The sequence below is a fragment of the Lepidothrix coronata genome, unplaced genomic scaffold (genome assembly GCF_001604755.1).
Source record: "Lepidothrix coronata isolate B3197 unplaced genomic scaffold, Lepidothrix_coronata-1.0 Scaffold51, whole genome shotgun sequence".
NCBI lineage: Eukaryota > Metazoa > Chordata > Aves > Passeriformes > Pipridae > Lepidothrix > Lepidothrix coronata.
In genome coordinates, this window is record NW_016690231.1 from 1,257,733 (window position 1) to 1,277,681 (window position 19,949).

Genomic DNA, 19,949 nt, shown 5'->3' on the forward strand with positions numbered 1-19,949 from the left:
ACTCACACAAATAGTGCAGGCAAGGTAGAATAATTTCTCTCCTCATCACTGCAATTAGCTAAACTAGAATCAAGGTGACATTTCTGCATTGTTCCATTTTGTACACTCCAGAAGTTGGCAAATTCAGGCCAGGGAATTTCGTTTTTCCCTGATGCGTTCAGCTGACTGGGAAAAAAAAAATAAATGCAATACAAATGCAACCACAAGGAAGTTTAGATGTGTGAAAAAATAGCGAAAACAGTGAAAAATTAATAAACATAAAATTTACTGCCCAAAACCAAATACGAAGATGGTAACTTAAAGGAGAAACAACATGGAGCCCTTTACCAAAAATAGTTTATTGCACAAAACTTTTAAAGGAATTCCCTATGCACATAATTTTTATAATCAACATGCTTTGTATGATCATAAACATTAAATGTACATAGTGTAACTCCTCCAGCCCCTGGGTTATCCATTCAAGAACATGAAATGATTAATTTCTATCTTTTACAAATACAGGCTAAGCAGACATTACTGAATGTCATATATGAAACAGAACCATTTCATTTACAATATCCAGAACATCCTTCCCTTCCTTAGAAATCTGTGCATCTGCATTGGAAATGAGGCTGCCCAAGACTCAAGTGTTACACATAAGTAAGAGACAGAGAGATGCTGATGAGCATTAGTAATTCCTTTGGACTGTAATTCCTTTCACATGAAAATATTTAAAGGCTCTGGTCACAATAAGTCACATGCAACTATTCCCACTTTCCCCACAAGGTTAATAAACGTACATCACAATCTTCTGCATCACCAGGAGTGAATCTGTCATCTTTAAGTTAAACTTACTTTGATAATAGTCCGTCCCCAGCACACCTTTGATGTTGTCACAGCTAGCACTGAAGCACCCATGCCACTGCAGTTCTCTCCTCTAAGGAGAAATACATAATCCATGAAATTATGAACACCAGAACTTTCATCCCTGATATTACTTTACACATGTGAAAGTCTCACAGATTTCAGCTAAGATACTGCCTGAATAAACAGTATGGGATCATTATATGAGTGGATAAGGGGCTCAGCTGATCCCAAATACAGTGCACAAATATTTCCAAGAAATCTGGAAGACAACAGAATGGAGCATTATGCAATGTTCAGCAACGCCAGAGACTCAGTAACATTTTTCACCACTGTAGGGTTTGCTGGTCTTTGTTGTGATTTTTTTTTTGAATGCACAGTTACTCAAGAGTCCTCAAAAACTCAACAGCATCTGAAAAAGTAACACTGCAGCATTTACCAGCTTTCAGCACTTGGGAACATTCTCACATTGCAGTGACATTTTTCCTTCATCAGTAAGACCTAGTTTAGTAGGTAGCAACTACTGAAGAGACAGACACAGGAAATACATTCTATTGCAGTGCTTGAAAAGGGAAAATAAAAAATATTTAAGATATTATTCTTCAGATTCTCCTCTGATGTATTTGGCAGTGCTGTGACAGGCAGAGGGGAGGCAGTTTTCCTTTCTACAACTAGTTTGTTTTATTGCCTAGACAGGAGAGACCTGAAGCTTTGCAGACCAAGCATGCTCAGGGTGAGGCTTTTTAATAAAACAGCAACTACTGCTCTGGATAATTAGGAAACTTAACTGATGAGCTTCAAAGAAAAGGCCTTGCTATTATCACATGCTGCTGCTCCCTCCAGAAGACTTCCTAATGACTTAGTACCTCACCAGACTTAGACCCTCAAGTCTCACTGTCTGTCCTTCATTAAAGTAAATGACATGGTGCTTTTGTTTAGAGAAAAAAACACAGGCTGAATATAACACAAAAATACCCAGTGTCCATCCAGGTACTTCCAGAAGCAGGTGGGTCACTGTGGGAATCTAATCTGTGCACAACAGCTCCCTCATCTTGACAAGGGAAACACATCTAAGGGAACTGGACTGTACAAGCTCAGATGGCTTCAGGAGCTAGTGAGAAATGCAGCAGAGTGCAGAACTGATACAAAAAGGAGAGCAGACATTCAGAACAACTATGCAAGTTTATAACAATTCTGGCTTCTTTGATACCACATAAAACCTTTATCCATACAACTGCTGCCAAACTTAACAGATTAAAACATAACAGATTCTTAACTGTAGGCAATGTATTTAATAAAGTGAACAGCAACATTAACGCTGCACAAGTATTATTTTAAATCCTGGACATTTGGTAGTTTTTTGTCCTGAATATATTATTCATTAAATAGTTTTAATTTTTTCTTTAACAATACTGAGGTGTTTTTTTCTTCTTTGAGTTTAATATACAAGTAACTTCAAGAACATGACAACAGTGAGATAATCAGTACCATTTACTCTACAAAGTAGACTGCATCAGTATGCAGACACTACCATGTCTAAGCTAGTCAGTAAAGCTTTTGAATTCTCTTTGAATTGTTTGGTAGATCTGTAGGATGGGCACCAAATGCCACACAAAAGCAGTTCTTCCTTCAGTTCCAAACCCCTGACTGTCAGCACCACTTGACTTTGATCCCAATAAAATATAAGTCAAAATCCAGTAGCTGAAGGGCATGAAATCGTTCAGTATAAACACTTTAAGTGCAAAATGTTCAACTGGACTAGAGCTTAAACTGGCAATTATGAGAAATCGGACTTTAGAGAAATATAAGTGGGTTTGGGTTTTTCTTTGTTTGCTTATTTTTTGTCTTACTGCTAAACAAACTGCAATATCCTTCCCATTCCTCCACAATAACCAAACCCATCCAAAAGCAGAAAGAGTCTCTTTGGAAAAATACATGAACTACAGGGTTTTTTTCCCCAGCCACTGAATCCACTTGTACTTACTAGATTATTTTTTTCTTTTGCCAACACCAAACTATAGTGGATATAACGAACCTGTTTTCTTTATGTTTTAAAGACAAAAACATTCTAGTACAGGAGTGGCTACTAAATCTTCCAAATAATGTCCCATGTATTTTGATTTGTGCTTTAGAACTCAGCACACTTGGCGAGGCAGGACCCCCCCACTGGATTTTTGAATGAGGAGAACGTGGGCTTATCACTCACTACAAACCACTTGGAGAACGGGACCAAAGGGGAAGGAATCTGAAATGAGCTGCTTTAAAAATCACCTGGCCAAGGTGCTCTGCAGAGGGGCTGCCACAGTACCAACACTTCCATTCATGGTGGACACCTTGTAATAGAGGGTGCAAAAAGTAGGGCAAGTGTGTGTGGGGGAAGATAAAGCTATTAAAAATAATAATTTTATAGGCATTATAATTATGTCTTTTAAAGTAAAAATAATTACATTTCTGAAAGCTCTGGCTTTAAGAGCCAATTTCCATAAGACATTCGTACAGTATGTTGAAAAAGAGCAAACTTAAATGTAACATTAAAACAATGACAGTAACAAAAACCCTCACGTCAGCCTTAACTTACAGTATATAAGCATAATAAACCAGATATTCAAAGTCAGAAAATTATGATCTTTTTCTTATATATATATATATACTTTTTTTTTTACACGCATACTTTTTAAGGGTGTCTGTCTACTTCAAAACTTGAACTAAAAAGGTGCAAAATGTTTGTGCAGTGAAGCAAAGCTCACTACTGGCCTGCAACTGTAAGGGAAAAACCAGTACTTCAGAAAACATCCCAGGCAAATCTGCCACAGACACCAACTGCTCTGCATGGCTCGTCTTTACAGTCTTGTTTCTTTTGCTATAGGTCAGAGGTCATCTTCATAACTGGAAATAGCTTACAATGAGGGTTTTTTTCTCTTTAAATACAGATATCTATAATCTGAACTTTGAGATTACAGGAGGGAAGAGAGGATGCTCAGCATATCCAGTTCTCAACCACTGCTAACAGCTGGACATGAGAACTTGTTGGAATTTGACTACAACCAAAGATGGGAGAAAACAACACATCCCTCCCCCCCAAATAAAAAAAGAAAAAACCAAACACAAAAACCTAGATGTTACAAAATTAACAGTAGTTCCTCAATAAAATCACCTAGATTGAACAAATACAGACCTGGAACCAGATGCTCCTCTTGACCTCATTTTAAACCTTCATGTGAATCTCTTACTAAACCCTCAACTGAGCTAGATTCAGCACTTGGCAGTCCCCAGCATGACAGAATTATTATGGCAAGGTTTCAAACAAACCCTTGGAATAGCACGTTCTGCATTTACTATTACCTCAGTTTCTCAAATCTGTGCCTTTTGCTTCTACAGGCAAAAGCACAACTCTGAACGCCATTTAAAAAAATGAAATAAATAATTTTTATAAAGATTTGTTTATATACTTAAAGCAGTAGGAAGAAGGACAGCTGATGAGGAGGTTATAGTGTCAAACCTTCCTTGTCATTAACACTACAATTCTCTTTCTTTTCATCTACAGTAGGAATCTCCTGCTGGTCTGATGCAGGTGCAGGACTGGTAGAACCAAGGTCCATTAACTTCCCCTCAAGCTGAGTCCACGAAGACATGGATTCATGTACTGTGATGGTGTGTTCCTCCATCTGACGCTGAAGGCTGTCCATTTCTTGCCTTTAAAAGTATTGAGAACAAAAAAGCAAAAATTAACAAGCAGAAAACTAAAAGCTACATGCACGATCAAAAGTTTACCTCTCTGATTCCTGATATCTACTCCAAGACTACCTGAGATACAGCTGATAACAAGAGAAAGAAATCCACAGGAAGCTTAGGAATTATCTCCTTTAATTTAGAGTAAAACAAATACACTGTGCTTAATTCCAAAGTAAGGGCCAGCAATGCAGCAGCTCCTTTACTGCACGTACTCATTGCCAGGGATGGTGAGCACTGTTTCCTCAGGAAAGGCACTTAGTGACTGTAACCTGAACCACAGTGCTCCTGCAGGTATGGAACAACACCACCATGGGAGGCAGAGGGGAGGAAAGCAGCATGGAAAATGCTCTCAGGCACGTGGTGTGATTCTTGGGGTTGCTCTGTGCAGGGCCAGGAGCTGGACTCGATGCTTGTGGGTCCCTCACTCCCTCAGACATCAACTGAGGTGGTAAGAGTGGCTCAGTTCTCCTAATAACCTCAACTCCCCATCTCCCTGAAGTTATAGCTTTCCTGTACCTTGCCTCACATATTTTTGCAGACAGTAGAGACTTATTACCACACCCACTGCCTGGGTTCCCACTGCAAGCAGCCTTTCTGATGTTGGCAAGAGAGAAACACCAGCTTTTCCACCAGCAAAAACTAGAAATAGTTGTTTCTGGTTTGTTCTGCTGTGTACAATTTAGGATGGACTTTTTGTCTAGTTTATTGTAAAGTCTTTTTTTGCCATGGTAATGGCCATATAAGCAAGCACTTACAATGACAGAACATCCTACTGTCCTAAATATAGTCCTAATAAAATAATTCATTTTCCAAATCCTTTTTTCCCTTAGGCTGGCAGCTGGTTTCCTGGAAGCATTTTTAAGGTTATGGTTGAAAATAACACAAATAAATAACTAACTAAGGTCCTACTTTAATTGCTGGAGACAGCTGTTCAGGTTTTTCAAAGGCTCCTTGCTCACAGCTGTCGATGGTTTCAGCAGTTCTTCCAGCAAGGCAGCAGGCACTGGACAATCAGGAATCTTGACTGGAGTCACAGGATTGGAAGAGTTATTCTCTCCTTTGAGTTCCTTCCTCTGGTTAAAGGAAAAAAGTCAAAAATGCAATTAAGTTATTTCATCAATGTAATTTTTACTACCTAGAAAGAGTCTCACATCACACTACTGGTACATATCTGCATTACAGAGCAGGAACCACAGGCACATTCATGGTAGGTAATTTAGGAGCATTAACAGAGTATTTTCCTGTGTGTTCTTCCTATTTAAATACCTTCTTCATCTTGCCATGCTTCAGGTCCTGCTTCAGTTGCTGGTTCTGCTGCAGCAGTGACTTCATGCTGTTCTTCAGTTCAGTCACTTTGGCCTGCATCATAAACTTATCCTTCTGAGTCACTGACAGGTCTTCCCTCACCATCTCCAACTCAGTCTTGATATTCTAAGTGGGAGGAAAATCAATGTGAGATAGAGAAACAGTATAAAAATTCCAGGTTTTATAATTATTTTTTTTTCCAGTTTTCAGGGGAAAACCATAATTCCATCAGAATCTCCACTGGCTGCACATTAAGTACCTGCAAGACAACTTGCATCCCTTCTAACTCCTTGTGGCTGCGCTGTTCAGTCATGTCCAACTGCTGCTTAAGTGTTTCAATTTCTCTTTCTTTCTGTTCTACTTCCCACTTGAGATCTTCCACCTACCAGGGCAGATAAAAAAGAAAGTATCTTTAGAATTATCTACAGGTGCAATCAACCAGAAAATCTAAAATATATTTTTATGTCTCATGAACCATTCCTGGTTCTAGGAAAACCTATCAAAACTTCATTAAAAATGCTGAATTAAAGACAAAGTAAGTCATACAGTGCAATATAAATAGGGATGAACACAATCAGTGTTCACTTTTTACCTCTTGGCTTACTAGAGGCTGTTCACTAAGCTTGTCATCCAGGTTCTTCTGCAGAAGTTGGAGCTGAGCCCTGGCTTCTGCCAGCTCTTGCTGAAACTGTGATACCTCCTGGGAATGTTTTTCACCCTCTGCCCTGCACAGCAGGATCAACAGACACAGCAGTTACTCAACCTGTCCTTTAAAACAAGTACTTCACTGGGTTAGCCTTATAAGTGCCATGACAGTGCATGGAACTGGTTAGTTATAGCTTTGACTGAAGACTTTGCCAACACATTCACAGCAAGAGTTAAATCACAAGAAGACTTTATGAAACAGATAATTAAATACTGAAAAAAAATTTAAAGATTACTCAAGCACTGGTAATAGTCTAGTTACAAACAACAGATTATGCAGTAAAAAAATCAAAACAAAAACCTGTCAGCAATTTTGCTTGGTTTTAGGAGGAATAGGGTTAACCTTATATCCATTCTCATGTAGGTCTGAAAACTTCTTACAATTTAAGAAAACATCTTCTATACAAGCAAACAAATTGAATTTTAATACATTGTGGAATATATTCAAGAATCAAATTAATCCTCTATGTAGTTTGTCAGGGATGTGAAAGAGATAATAATAGGATATATATGAAATGCTAATCCTTACTAGTAACATGAAATAGTACAAGTCTGTGTCGAAAGTAGAAAAAAAGCAGATGGTGAAACCTAAATACAGTTCACTTCATCATTCAGTGGACTGACTGATAAAGGGACAAAATGCAGTTCAAAAAGCATCTCACGGTCAGGCTCTGAACATTCAACATAACCCACTCCAGAGGGGCAAAGCCGAAAATTCACTAAGGTGTGGCTTTTTTCAGAGGATTTAATTACTGTTCTCTAAGAACCTTGTCCAAGAACTTTACTTACTGCAGTTTGTCCACTTCAGCCTGCAGGGCCTGGACGAGCAGGTCCTTGGCGTGGAGCTCCTTCTGCACCTCGCTGAGCTCCAGCATGGCCGCCCTGTGGTGCCGCCGGTTGTGCGCCGCGTCCGCCTTGGCCGCTGCCTCCTGCAGGGAAAAAAAACAAAGAGGCAGTTTTATTTTGGCTTATCGCTGTAGGTGAGCTAGACTAAAGCAGCACGAAACCAATCAAGAAGGAAACTGGGCAGCTGTTGACATTTTCTGTCTAAAAAACTCGAGTGCTGGTGTCTTTATTAATGCTAATGGCGATTAATGACAACCTGTAATTATAATGGAAGCAGCCTGTCTGCCAGACTGCTGCTTCATTGTGAATTTTTGGATGGTGTATCATCACTTCAAGAGTCTCATGCATTGAGAGTTCCATTCTCATAATGGAACTTTCTGGATAGTCAATGAGTATGACTAACACAGGGCACAAAAGAGAAGACATCCCTGACCTTTCAGCCAGTGGCCATCATGACTGCAAGCAGTAGTCTGTTATAAAGCATAGATTTTGTTTCAAGATGCTTTTGAAATACATTTAAATCACCTTCTAAGCAAATAAATCAAAAGATAAGCCATTACCTGCTTCTGAAGGTCTTTAACTTTTAACTTTTCTTTCTCTAAGGAAGCCTGTAAAGCTTGAATAAGTTGTTGCATTTGCTGATCCTCTTCCTCTTTCCGCTTTAGAACTGCCTGAACCTGTAGCACATCATCACAAAAATCAATGCACATTTCGTGTGGGCTCACTGGAAGAGGAGGCAATACAAACACAAGCCAATGCAGGGATTGCAAAACCAACTTTCTGTCTCCTGCTGTTCACTGATCACTCTTTCCACATGGTACCCTTTAACCTTAAAGCTGCTGTGGTTAAATGGCAGCTCATTGCCTACGTTCCCATTTGCTTATACCCCATGAATACACTACTACTGGCATAAAAATTGTCCATCTCAATGAATCTGTATGTAACACAGTCTGTATGTTCCAACTACCTAAAGTGAGCCACACTTTCACTACTGCAAATATTATAGTGCCATTCTGATAATTTTTTTTTCAAAGGAAACAAAGTCCCATCTCTGATCTCTGGTTTAGCCCCCTCATATTGCTGCTGTTACACAACACACGGGGGACCCAGAGCTGGGGAAAGTGCACCAACATTGTATCATATGAGCTAGTTCCTTTCTTAAGTTGTTAGGTCAGAAAGTCAAATACCTGCAGATTCAGCTGCACCAAGTCTGCCTCTCTCTTTGCCAAAGCTGTTTCGAGGATATTATTGTGCTCCCGCAGAGCAGCGTTGGACTGACTGAGACCTGTAAGTTTGCCACGTTCATGCTCCAGTTCAAGGGCCAACTTCTTATTAATTTCTTCTAAACGTTTTATCTTCTTCCTGAAGCCTCTAGATTCCTGAAGCTACAGTCAAAGAAAAACACAAACCAAACAAACATAACCAAATCACTCCAGTCTACTACATAAAAAAGCTGTGAGTTAAACTCATTAAATGTCTTGCTTTTCCAGAATGGGATTTCTTTTCTCTTTTCTTTTTAAATTTTTTTTAATGAACATTAAATTTAAGTTCCCTTTGACATTTTTTTGTGTTGGAAGACTAAAATGCTTGCTAGAAAGCAGAGTCCAGGAGTACTGTTTAGGTGCAGATCAAGAGTAGTCAATATATATAATTTTTTTGTGTAACTCTACAGTTGAACACCACTACCCTGCCCTCAAAATCACTGGGGATCCATGACTCGAAATAGTTCCAAAAGGTAATGATTCATGCATCCTCACTGTCTCATGACCAGACACAGCTGGTATCTAATACAGGAACTATTTTTCTCTCTCATCCTTTTTCCCTATACGACAATGACTCATGAAACCACAAAGAGCCAGCACAAGGCAGCACAATCTGCAAGTATCCCTGACATGATGTTTCCTATCTAAGATTCTGATTTCCTGCACTGTTGGAATAAAATCAGAGTACTAAAATTTCTCCCTGTCTCCCGGGCACTTTATACTCATCTACCAAGCAAATTCAAGCAATCACCTCATCCTCAAGTTCCAGCACTTTCTCTCTGTACTCTTCAAGCTCCTGGCTGGTGAGTGAAATCACTTCTTGCAACTCCTTTTCCAGCATCAACTTACTGCTGCTCACAGCTCGCAATTCTGCCTTCAGAGCTTGAATCTTTTCCTAAAGACAAAGGGATCACATGTGTGGTTAGTGCCTCACCCATCTACAGGATTTTTGCTTTGGTTAAAAGCCCACTTCCCTAGCAAATATGAAATGAGGTGCTAGTGTTTAATTTAAAAGGTCTTGCTCAGAGCTTTCCACCCCTGCATCCAGCTACTGCTGTTAGTGTATTTGATATCTTGCTCCACTGGTCCAAGGAATTGGAGCTTCCCCCAGCAAATTAATTTTCTTATCACAGCCATAACATATATGAATAAGTTATGGTTACCTTGAAAAACTTTTAACTCAATGAGTTAAATAAGAAAAAAGCAGTAAGACTTAGAATTTTGGAAAATCTTCAGATACTGATCCTTTAAAAAAAAAAACCACACAAAGAAAAAACCCCACCAAATAAACCAAAACCTAAAACCAAATCAACAATAAAAATTAATCAGGAAATCTAGCACAAAGGCTAATGATCCTCTTGAGGTCGGACTACAATTGGCAATCTGAATGATACAAATAAAATATAAAAATCCCCCCACCAACCAAACCAAAGCCTGGCAAATCACCTCTCTCCAATGTAGTTAAATTCTCAGTGCTCAGAACACTGACACCATGTTATGATCTAGCTTTATATTCCAAATGTTTTCATCACTTCAGGGTAAAACAGTATTTCAAGACTTATGTTCAATAACAAGATAGCTCTGTCTCTGCACAGTGTCACGGGACACCTGCACACCTGAGCAATCTGGTCGTGTCCACCATCAGTGATCTGTGCCCTGAGCTTGCTCAGCTCTGCCTCAGCAGATTCCTTGGCAGTGAGGGACTCCTGGAGCCGCCGGCTCAGGATGCCGACGGCGTTCTCGTAGGCTTTGTGCTTGGCTTTCATCTCCTTCTGAGCGCTCGTCAGGTCTGACCCCAGGCGCTTCATCTTCTGCTTCTGCTCAGTAATGGCCCTGCAGTGAAAGGAAAGAAACCACCAGGTGAAAACAGAAGCTGCTTGAAAAACAGCACTGAAAGATAATTTTTTTCACACAGCCCAACAAAAACCAACGTTCACTTCTCTCCCTTTGTCCCAGAGTCACCCCCCTCATCAGAGAAAGCCATCAGGTTGGCAAAACAGTACTTGGAAACTCTTGATAGCATTCTAAGAAAATATGTATGGGTAATTAAGAGGTCTTTGTCAGAGTTATTAAAACATCAACATGAAGAAATATATTACTATCTCTAAAAATAACACTGAATTTAGAGTAAGAATCCAATCTAATCTATGATTCTTGATGGATATGTCAGATACCATAAAAACCCTGTGATCACCAGTGGGAAAAAAAAAGAATGATTCTCATTAATGCCAACATTCTAGCCAGTCAAGGCTAAAATTCAGTGAATGGTAATTAGGATTAGCTCCAATCTGTATGTTGTATGGCAGAGACTGCTGGTTAAAAGCATAAGTGAATCAGAGAAGATGCAACTCCTGTGTAGTGTACAGCCAACATCTTGCCATGAGTCTGACTATGTGAATTTCCCAAAGGAGAGACTAGGGAATAAGAAAAGAGTGATTGCTAGAAAGGTGAATATGAAAAACAAATGCTGTAGTTATTTGTCTGTGCTGAAAGAACACTTACTTTTTTGCTTCTTCTTGCATTTGTTCTACTTGTTGTTTTAATGTCTGATTTGCCTCAGCAAGAGATTCCATTTGTTCCTTATCAAACTGCAAAGACTTAAGAGGAAGGAAAAGAGCACCCATGAGAGTAAGAACAAAAGCCTGTTTGCTATATGTTGGATAATAAAAGAGTAAGCATGAAATTTCAAAATCACTTTAATCTCTAAATATAAATTGTTCCACAGTTCTCCATGTTCTTTCCCTTTCATTTCTTCTTTTAACTCTTCCCTATGAGGGCACCACCATAACATGTATGAACAGAGTTCTAGTCTGGTTTTTGCTCTCAGATGGGAGTTCACTTTGGGACCAAGGAAAGTACTTCCACATCACCCCTCTATCACTCCTGTGGTCAAGCAGTCGTGTATTTACAGAATTTTGGTAGGTAAATGCTCAAATGTCTAGAGAATATTAAGTATGTAACCAAGAACCTTATCTTGTAGGTGATCATTGTGCTTATTTGTAAAGTTAACAGAAGTAACACTCTCCAGTGCAAAGCTTTACACCTCCCATACCTGCAGGCGTGTTTCCAGATCGTCTCGTTCTCTTTGCACTGACTGAAGATGATTCTCTATTTCCACCATCTGCTGGTGAACCTGAGATACTTCCTTCTGTAGCTTCAAATGTTCGGATTCGAGCGACTGTTTTTCAACTTGCATTTTCAGCATCTCTTTTTTTATCTCCTTCAGTTCCGAGTCCAGCCGCTTCTTTGTAGCTTTCAGTTCGCTGATCAGCTGGTCCTTGGAACTGGCGTCTCTCCGATAAGCCTCCACCATGACCTTGGGCACAGGAGTTACAAGAGAACAATGTCACCTCTGTTACAGCCTTACAAATTTATGACAAATTTAGTGGAAAGTATTTAGTGATATTCCTTTAGTTTGGGGGAGGTGTGTCATACAAACCAGCGTTAGACGCTGTAACATATTTACTCTGGTTCAAAGACTTTTGTGTAGGCTCAGATATCAAATAACACTCTGTACTAGGAGTTCATGAAAAAACCCCACCTCTGAGTGTTCATGGCAGTTTGGGATACTCTTCTTCACATTCTTTATGGAACTGCACTAATTAGGTGTCATTTCTAAAAACTAAACTAATTGTCAAAAATTAACCATCCCGTGCACACCACTAATAACTTTTGCCATGAGAAGAACGCTTAACTGTGACTGACAGTTTAAACACCCTTCCCAAACTTAAACCTAACAAGCTAAACCAAATTTTGGCACTAGGTTAATAAGCAATCAAGCAGTAAATTAATGGTGCCACCCCATAAATAAGACACATATATGTGCAACACTAATGACATACAAATTTTAAATGAGTGTTTCAAAACTGTGCAAATTCAAAATAAAATTTTAAATAAAGCACTTAATTTCCATCTAATTACTGAAGCAACTACACCACTTTTCAATGCTGCAAAGAAATGACAACACTTGAAGATTCTCACGAGTGCTTTGGCAAAAGCAAACCTAATCAACAAACTAGAGAGAGATTTTCTATGGTGGATCATTTGGCAAACTCCCAGAAGTTCTATCAAAACATGAACTGGTTGGTGGATCAGCTTTTACTTTAGTTACAGATAGAAGTTCAACTGTAAATTATACAGTTTCTTTATTTCAATGTCACATAGTTCTGTGATAAAGAATAGATTCAAATATTCTCACACTCCCCCAGAAGTACATGCCTTCACTGTAAAAAGAAGTATATTCCTTGGTTTTATGTCTGTGAAATTTCTTTGCTTTTGCTTACCTTCTGCTGCAGGAACTGTTCCTTCACTTTTTGAACCTGTTTTTTGAGATTGGCATTTTCTTGTTGCAGATTTTCCACCTGCCAAAGGGGAAAAAAAAGCAAACATTGCTTTACATGCCAAATGTCATATTCTGTGTGACTTCTTCAGTGACAGCATGTGTGCCTTGTACCAACTGCCCAATCTAACAAGGATCCTGTTTCTGACTAAGTGTCTCAGTGGTTGATAACACAACATTTTATACAGAAATACATTCACACAGGTAGTGAGCCTTGTTAACCCTCAGGGATGCACAAAGTCCCCTTATCCATTGCAGTTTTAGTACATGTCATTAGTGTACAGATGTATCTGGATGGCATCTGTTCACATATTCATAATCAAATGAAGAAACCAGCTGGTTCTTTGAAGGAAAAAAAAACATGTTAAATATACTGTTATTGTTTTTCAATAATTCCATTGGTAATACTATCAAGTCCCATTATTATCTTCAAAAGAAATCTCTAAAGATTACCAGGAACTCATCACTACCAGTATTCAATAAGAAAGCTCTTCCTATGAAACTTTGATGCTCTGAAAGACACAGAGCATACACAACTACAAAACTAGAGTGGGAACAGAAGACTCCCCATAATTTAAAGCAGATAGAAAAAAAATACAGATATGCTTTAGGCTTGTCCTTGTTCAATGACTAGAAAAAAGCCTTGGTTGGCTTTGAGAAAACAAGCCCTGGTGAAAAGGCATAATTAAATGTGACCAAATTACTGCATAGGAAGGATGTTTGGCTTACAGTGCCACAGAAGAAGAGAACAATAAAAAATTACTTCCTGAACTGTCACCTGTACCCAAAATTTTTGTGTTTTAAAACTGATAGATTTCAGAAAGATGGTGGCTCTTGAAAACAGACAAAACAAGACTGATTAACCTCAGCTTCCCATCCCGTGCTACCCAAATGCACAAGCACATACAGGTACCACAGGATATTAAACCCTAAGGTCACCAATGATGTAACAGGATGCAAAGTGTCACTCTACAAAGAAAATGATGGCACTGATTAAAATATTCCCCTTAGCTGAATCCCACAAGTACACAGGGACACAAACTCACACGTACCAATCTCCTCTCATGGCTCTACCATGTGTCTGTGGCAATCCTTCCCTGCAACAGCTACTTTAAATAAGGTACCTTTAGGGATGCACTACCTGGCTTGTCTTGACTGCCATTTCTTGTTTCAGTTGTTCCAGGATCTGCGACGTGGCTTCTGTGTCTTCTCCAAGGCGCGCAGTTCCTTCGTCCAGCTGCTCTTTACTGGCCTTTGCTGCCTGCAGAGCTACTTCCAAGACAATCTTCTCGTTCTGCAAATACTGGATGGTGTCATCTTTAGAAGTAGCATCACTTTGGAACTCTTCTAATCTGGCCTTCAGTTCGTCATACTGTGTTTGCAGGTCATCCAGGGACTGCTCTTTGGTGTGCAGTGTCTCTTGGGCGAGGGTCAGTTGCTTCATCAGTTCCAGGTGCTCTTGCTGTAAAGATTCAAGCTGCAGATCCCGCTGATGCAAAGTCAACTTGACCTGAGAAGAAGTATTTTAAGATTAAATTAATACAAAGCCAAGGTTATCTTTGCAAATGCGCTCCAATCAAAGTCAAGTATTTTAACCAATATTTTAGCTTCTAGGAGAAAATAGCAGGAGGTGAAAATATTTTTTAACTTTCCTAGGGCACTTCTATTTTCTCTATTAATTGCATTGATTGCCTTCTGCAGCATGTTATCTTCAAAATATTCACTGTATTCAAAATTTTTAGTTGCAAGACATGTCCACAGTAGATATTCAGGTAAATTCAGCATTATTAATGATCATTACATGGAATGTTGTACTGAGCTGTCATGTCTTTCATCTCATTCCAGCCCTTGACATGCTGTCTACATTACAAGGTTGAAGCAGGACTCTATAGTGAAGTGCAGATTTATCATGCTCTAAATGTAAATGTATATAATGATATCCTGACTGCCTAACAACTTTGAACATGGATCTATAGTTCTTGTCCATACTTACAATAATCACACACTGAATTCACTAAAAAACCCCAGCACCTGCAAGACAGTAGTTCTGAAATTTATAAAAGGTACTGTTACTGAGATGGTTGAAAGAAAAAAAAAAGGCTTTTCACCTGAAACGGAGTGACTTTGATGTGGAATTCATTTTTGCAGCGATCTTTCAGGTTTTAAAAAGGAGTTCAGAGCTCAGCATCTATTTACTATTGCTTTTTCAGCCAAACAAATATTTCCTTTGAAACCCTTGGGAAGTTGATTAACAACAGTCTACCTGTCCCAGCTCTTGTTCCAATGTTGCTGCAGAATCAGCCATTTTCTGAAGCTGTTCTTTCTCATCCTCAAACTCCTCTAGTTTTCTCTGCAAGTCTTCTTCCACCATGGTTTTAGCCTCCTGGATCTGCATGAAGGCAGCTTCTTGATCTAACATGTCAGCCTGCACAGAAAAAGCAAGGAATCAACTTCTACAGTTTCAATGGAGGGGGAAGAGTGGGAAAAAAAGAAAAAAATAGGAAAAGAAAAAAATAAATTATCAAGAAAATTTGTAGAGGAAAGACAAGCACAGATAATTCTGATGTCTGCCTTACACACCTGTATCCTCTTACTGAAGTCACCCACTCATATTCTTAAGACACCTCACAATAACAGTGAATGTCTTGCATATTTGTGACAATCTGAATTCCTATTAAATAACGCCATGTCCTTTCTCAATTGATGAAACAAGACAAAGAAAAGGAATCTTTATTAAAATTAAGCTGTTTGGAAAAATTCTAAAGCAGAAGGGATTCCTGGGATGCTGCAGCTACTCAGTGCAGCGACTGAGAGGACACAAACTCCTGTCATTTACACCATGTATCAGGAACGCTGGCCATGGGGTGCTCCCACTAACCTGCTGCTTTACTGCCCTTTGAGACTCAGGAGCAGCAATGTCACTGAAAATCAGTGGAATGTAAGGTTCTAAGAGCTCTGAAAGTGATTTTACCCAACTTTTCTTACTGGAGGGCAAGAAGGACAAACCTGATTACTGAGCCATTTCACACACTAAAAAGCACATTACTGATTTAGATTAACTTCCAGTTAAGCTTTCTCTTGAAAAAGTTCATGAATGGGCAAATGACAACATTTACATCTGAAAATGCAAGTATCACCACTGAATGGGTAATATATGGCCTTGCTCCCTCTTATTATTCATAATGCCATGCAAATTTATTTGTTCTGAAATATCTTCTGGTTTTATAATGCAGCATCTGAACCTGTTCATAAGAATTCTATGTTACTTTGTTGGAATAGCCTCGAGTTTGCAAAACATAAATACACAGCCTAGACAGAACATAACTCAGGAAAACCACCCACGACCATACCTCAATATTTTGCAGCTGTGCTGCAATGCGCTCCTTCTCTTTAATGGATCTGTGCTGGGTTTCAGTCAGCTGCTGAGACAGTGCCACATTCTCTAGTTTGAGATGTTCCAACATACCTGCCTGAGTCATTTGCCCAGCCTAAAGGAAGGAGAAAAAAAAAGTCACAGATTAACACCAACGGTCAAAATTTGGCCAACGAATTTAAGAGTTTCAGAAAAAAAAAAAAAAATCACACTGAATCCATGTGTGCCTTATTTCAGGCACTTCTCATCCACAAAGGTAAGTGCTTTGGTTAAATCTATGCCTCATCATTAATGTGAACTAACACCTCAGGATGAAGAACAAAACATGACCTGGCCCCTTCTCTTGCCACCTGAAGAACACACAGGTTGATCCCCCAGCCTGTGCTGGCCCCAGGGTTGCCCCAAGCCAGGTGCAGCACCTTGCCCTTGGCTTCCTCGAACCTCAGGAGGTTCCCATGGGCCCACTTCTCAAGCTCGTCCAGGTCCCCCTGGACGGCATCTTGTCCTTCAGGTGTCAGCAGCACCACTCAGCTTGGGGTCACCTGCAAACTTGGAGGGTGCACTTGATCCCCTCCCTGGTCCCACTGCAGACCCCTGAGGGGCACCAATGTCCATTGGGACACTGAGCTGTTGATCACCACCCTCTGGATGTGACTGTCCAGCCAACTCCTTATCCACCAATATCGAATCCTTCTCTCTCTAACGCAGAGAGAAGGATGCTGTGGGGGACCATGTCAAAGGCTTTACAGAAGTCTAGTTAGATGACACCCATAGCCCTCCCCTTGCCCTGGTGCAGTCAGTCCATTGCAGAAGGCCACCAGGTTGTCCTCTGGATAAAAACACAGAAAAGAACAGATTGCCAGTTCTCCAGGTGCAAGTGAATCATAATACCTGTATATTGGCCATCTCACTCTGCAGCCTGACCCGGGCCTCCTGTGCCAGAACGAGCTGCTGCTGGTACCAGTGCCGCACGTTTTGGAGGGATGTGATTTCTGTCTCAGATGCCTTCAGCTTGTTGGTCAGTGTGGTCCGTTCCAGCTGCACCTTCTGAAGCTGGTTCTGTAAGGAAGCCAACTGCTGTCGCAGATCATGGACTGGAGAAACAAAAAGAGAGAACTTGGACTAGAGCATCCACTGCTCTATTTTCCTGCACAAATTTCCAAGGATTATTGCCGTGTTCACAGCTTCTTTTTTTTCTTTTCTTTTTGAACAAAAGCATATCTGCCTAATTACATGAAGACTGGCTTTTCCTGCAAAAGTGTTAGAATCTGAAGTATCAGGTCATAAGCAGAAATAAAATTAAACTAAATGAATCACTTCTGTAAGCATTCATTGTTCCTTAGAGGCAGAAAATATGAACTAATTAAACACCAGGAAGTAGGTGTCCTGTAGAGTCATCCTTACAAATCACTATGTGTACAATTTTCTAAGAAAACAATTAGGGCACTGTCAAACAGTGACTGGACTAAATATTTATGCCTCCAAGCTGGCAATGGCAGTTTGCAAACTGTGGCACATCTGTGATACAAAATAAAAAAACAATCATCTTAAAATTCATACCATTTTAGTAGTATGACATCAATTAAACATGACTTAAAATTTCTTCCTCTCCCTGGACTTCAGAATTATGTTGAAAGAAAATGATTTATGGAACAACAAATTTTAAAGATTGACATTTACATCATCCCACCTGTGCTGTCTCTGGTGAGAACATTTTTTTGCATATCTTCAACCTTCTGCAGGAGTCTTTGGTACTGCTCCTCTGCTAACTGCAAATCATTATTTGAAGAAGCCAAACTGGCATTCTTTGCTTCCAAGGCATTTTGCAGGTCAGCCATTGCTCGTTCCAGATCCCAGCAAGACTGCTTTAATGTGGCCACTTCTGAGCTCAGAGATTCCTGCTTCTGCTGGCTGGTTTGGCTGTGTTCCATCTGCGCCTGAAGCTTCATGTTCAAAGCTGCAAGTTGGGCTTGTAGCTCAGTCTTCTCTTTGAGAGCCTGAATGTGTCCAGAAAATCAAAAAAGAGAAGTCATAAGAGAAAATACACTAATGGCTGACTAAAAAAGATGCTAAGGCAAAGAATACTTGCTTGTAAGAAATTCTTTTTTTAAAGTGACATCTCACCTATCAGATATTTCAAATACCTGAAAAGTCAAAATACGGAGGAAAGCACAGACAAGACATACAGCATTGTATGACAGTAATCACATCAGGATTTTTAATAATACACATATGTCTACACTTTAAGGAAGAATGCTTTCTAATATGTGTTATACCATCAATTAAAAAAAACCAGAAAATACAGTTACATAGACATTGCCAGCATTGCTCTGGATTTATTGTCTCTTTCAATTTGACTTTTTAAAAAAACATACAAAACCACCACTTTTTTTTTTTTAAAGTAACCTTTGAAGGCTTTACAATGTTATATTTACCCTCTTCAGCATCTGCATTGGGTTTGCATGGCAAGGTTTTGGCAGTGGGGTTCTACAGGGGTGGTCTCTGTGAGAAGCTGCCCCATGTCCAACAAAGCCAATGCCAGCTGGCTCCAAAATGGACCTGCCACTGGCCAAAGCTGAGCCCATCAGTGACAGTGGTAGTGCCTCTGGTATAAAGGATTTAAGAAAGTGAGAAAAAAAAATTGCAGAAGAACAATAGCAAAGATAAGAGTGAAAATATGTGAGAGAAACAGCCCTGCAGACACCAAGGTCAGTGCACAGAGGAGGAGGAGGTGCTCTGGGCGTTCATGGAAGACTGACTCCCATGGGAGGAACCCCACGCTGGAGCAGAGGAAGAGTTTAAGGAATCCTTTCCATGAGAAGAAAGGAGCAACAGAGACAAATTGTGATGAACTGACAGCAACTCCCATTCCCCGTTTCCCTGCACTGCTGAGGGGGAAGGAAGGAGAGAATTCAGGAGCAAAGTTGAGGCTGGGGAAAAAGAGGGGTGGGGGGAAAGGTGTTTTTAAGATTAGTTTTTCTTTCTCATTACCCTACTCTGATTTGATCAGTAATAAATTAAACTCATTTCCCCAAGTCGAGTCTCTCTTGCCTGTGATGGCAACTGGTGAGTGATCTCTGTCCTCATCTCAAATCAGAAGCCTTTCACTGTATTTCTTCTCTCCCCTGTCCAGCTGAGGAGGGGACTGACAGAGCAGCTCTGGTGGACACCTGGCATCCAGCCAGGGTCAGCCCACCACAGCATCCTTGTGAAGTGCCTTATTGAACAATGGTTTTACAAAACACAATTCCATGAGTAATGAGAAGGAGGCTCTTGAAAATTAATTTGAACTATTAATGTGATTTGCTAAACACAGAATTTCAAATTCATTTTCTACCTGATTAGCTTCTAGTGAGAGTGCCTCTAGTTGCCCTTCAAGTCTCATCTTCTCCTTCAGGACCTGCAGCATTTCATCATGAGTTCCTGCGACAGAGCTTTCCATAGAAACACTGGAGACAGAGACAGCACATACACAGTGACAGGGTTAGAATACAACACTCATCTGGTTGAAGAAAAGTTTAACTGAAATTAAGAGGGACTAAGA

At 39.9% G+C, this 19,949-nt stretch overlaps 1 protein-coding gene across 2 annotated transcripts in view; it reads right to left on the reverse strand.

Moving 5' to 3' along the window:
- Positions 1–318: 318 nt before the first annotated feature.
- GOLGA3 (golgin A3) overlaps positions 319–19,949 on the reverse strand; it is a 28,036-nt gene continuing 8,405 nt past the window's right edge. For both annotated transcript variants that reach the window (XM_017815504.1, XM_017815503.1), the window contains exons 6-24: positions 19,743–19,854; positions 18,096–18,402; positions 17,297–17,499; positions 16,383–16,520; positions 15,296–15,457; positions 14,174–14,542; positions 12,977–13,054; positions 11,746–12,009; positions 11,196–11,290; positions 10,310–10,526; positions 9,445–9,588; positions 8,619–8,816; positions 7,992–8,108; positions 7,375–7,514; positions 6,473–6,605; positions 6,140–6,262; positions 5,842–6,006; positions 5,485–5,648; positions 319–4,536 (exon numbers count right to left, since the gene is read on the reverse strand). In XM_017815504.1, coding sequence (XP_017670993.1) covers positions 4,329–4,536; positions 5,485–5,648; positions 5,842–6,006; positions 6,140–6,262; positions 6,473–6,605; positions 7,375–7,514; positions 7,992–8,108; positions 8,619–8,816; positions 9,445–9,588; positions 10,310–10,526; positions 11,196–11,290; positions 11,746–12,009; positions 12,977–13,054; positions 14,174–14,542; positions 15,296–15,457; positions 16,383–16,520; positions 17,297–17,499; positions 18,096–18,402; positions 19,743–19,854 — 3,337 coding nt within the window. In that variant the 3' untranslated portion in view covers positions 319–4,328. The remainder of the gene's footprint in view (positions 4,537–5,484; positions 5,649–5,841; positions 6,007–6,139; positions 6,263–6,472; positions 6,606–7,374; positions 7,515–7,991; positions 8,109–8,618; positions 8,817–9,444; positions 9,589–10,309; positions 10,527–11,195; positions 11,291–11,745; positions 12,010–12,976; positions 13,055–14,173; positions 14,543–15,295; positions 15,458–16,382; positions 16,521–17,296; positions 17,500–18,095; positions 18,403–19,742; positions 19,855–19,949) is intronic.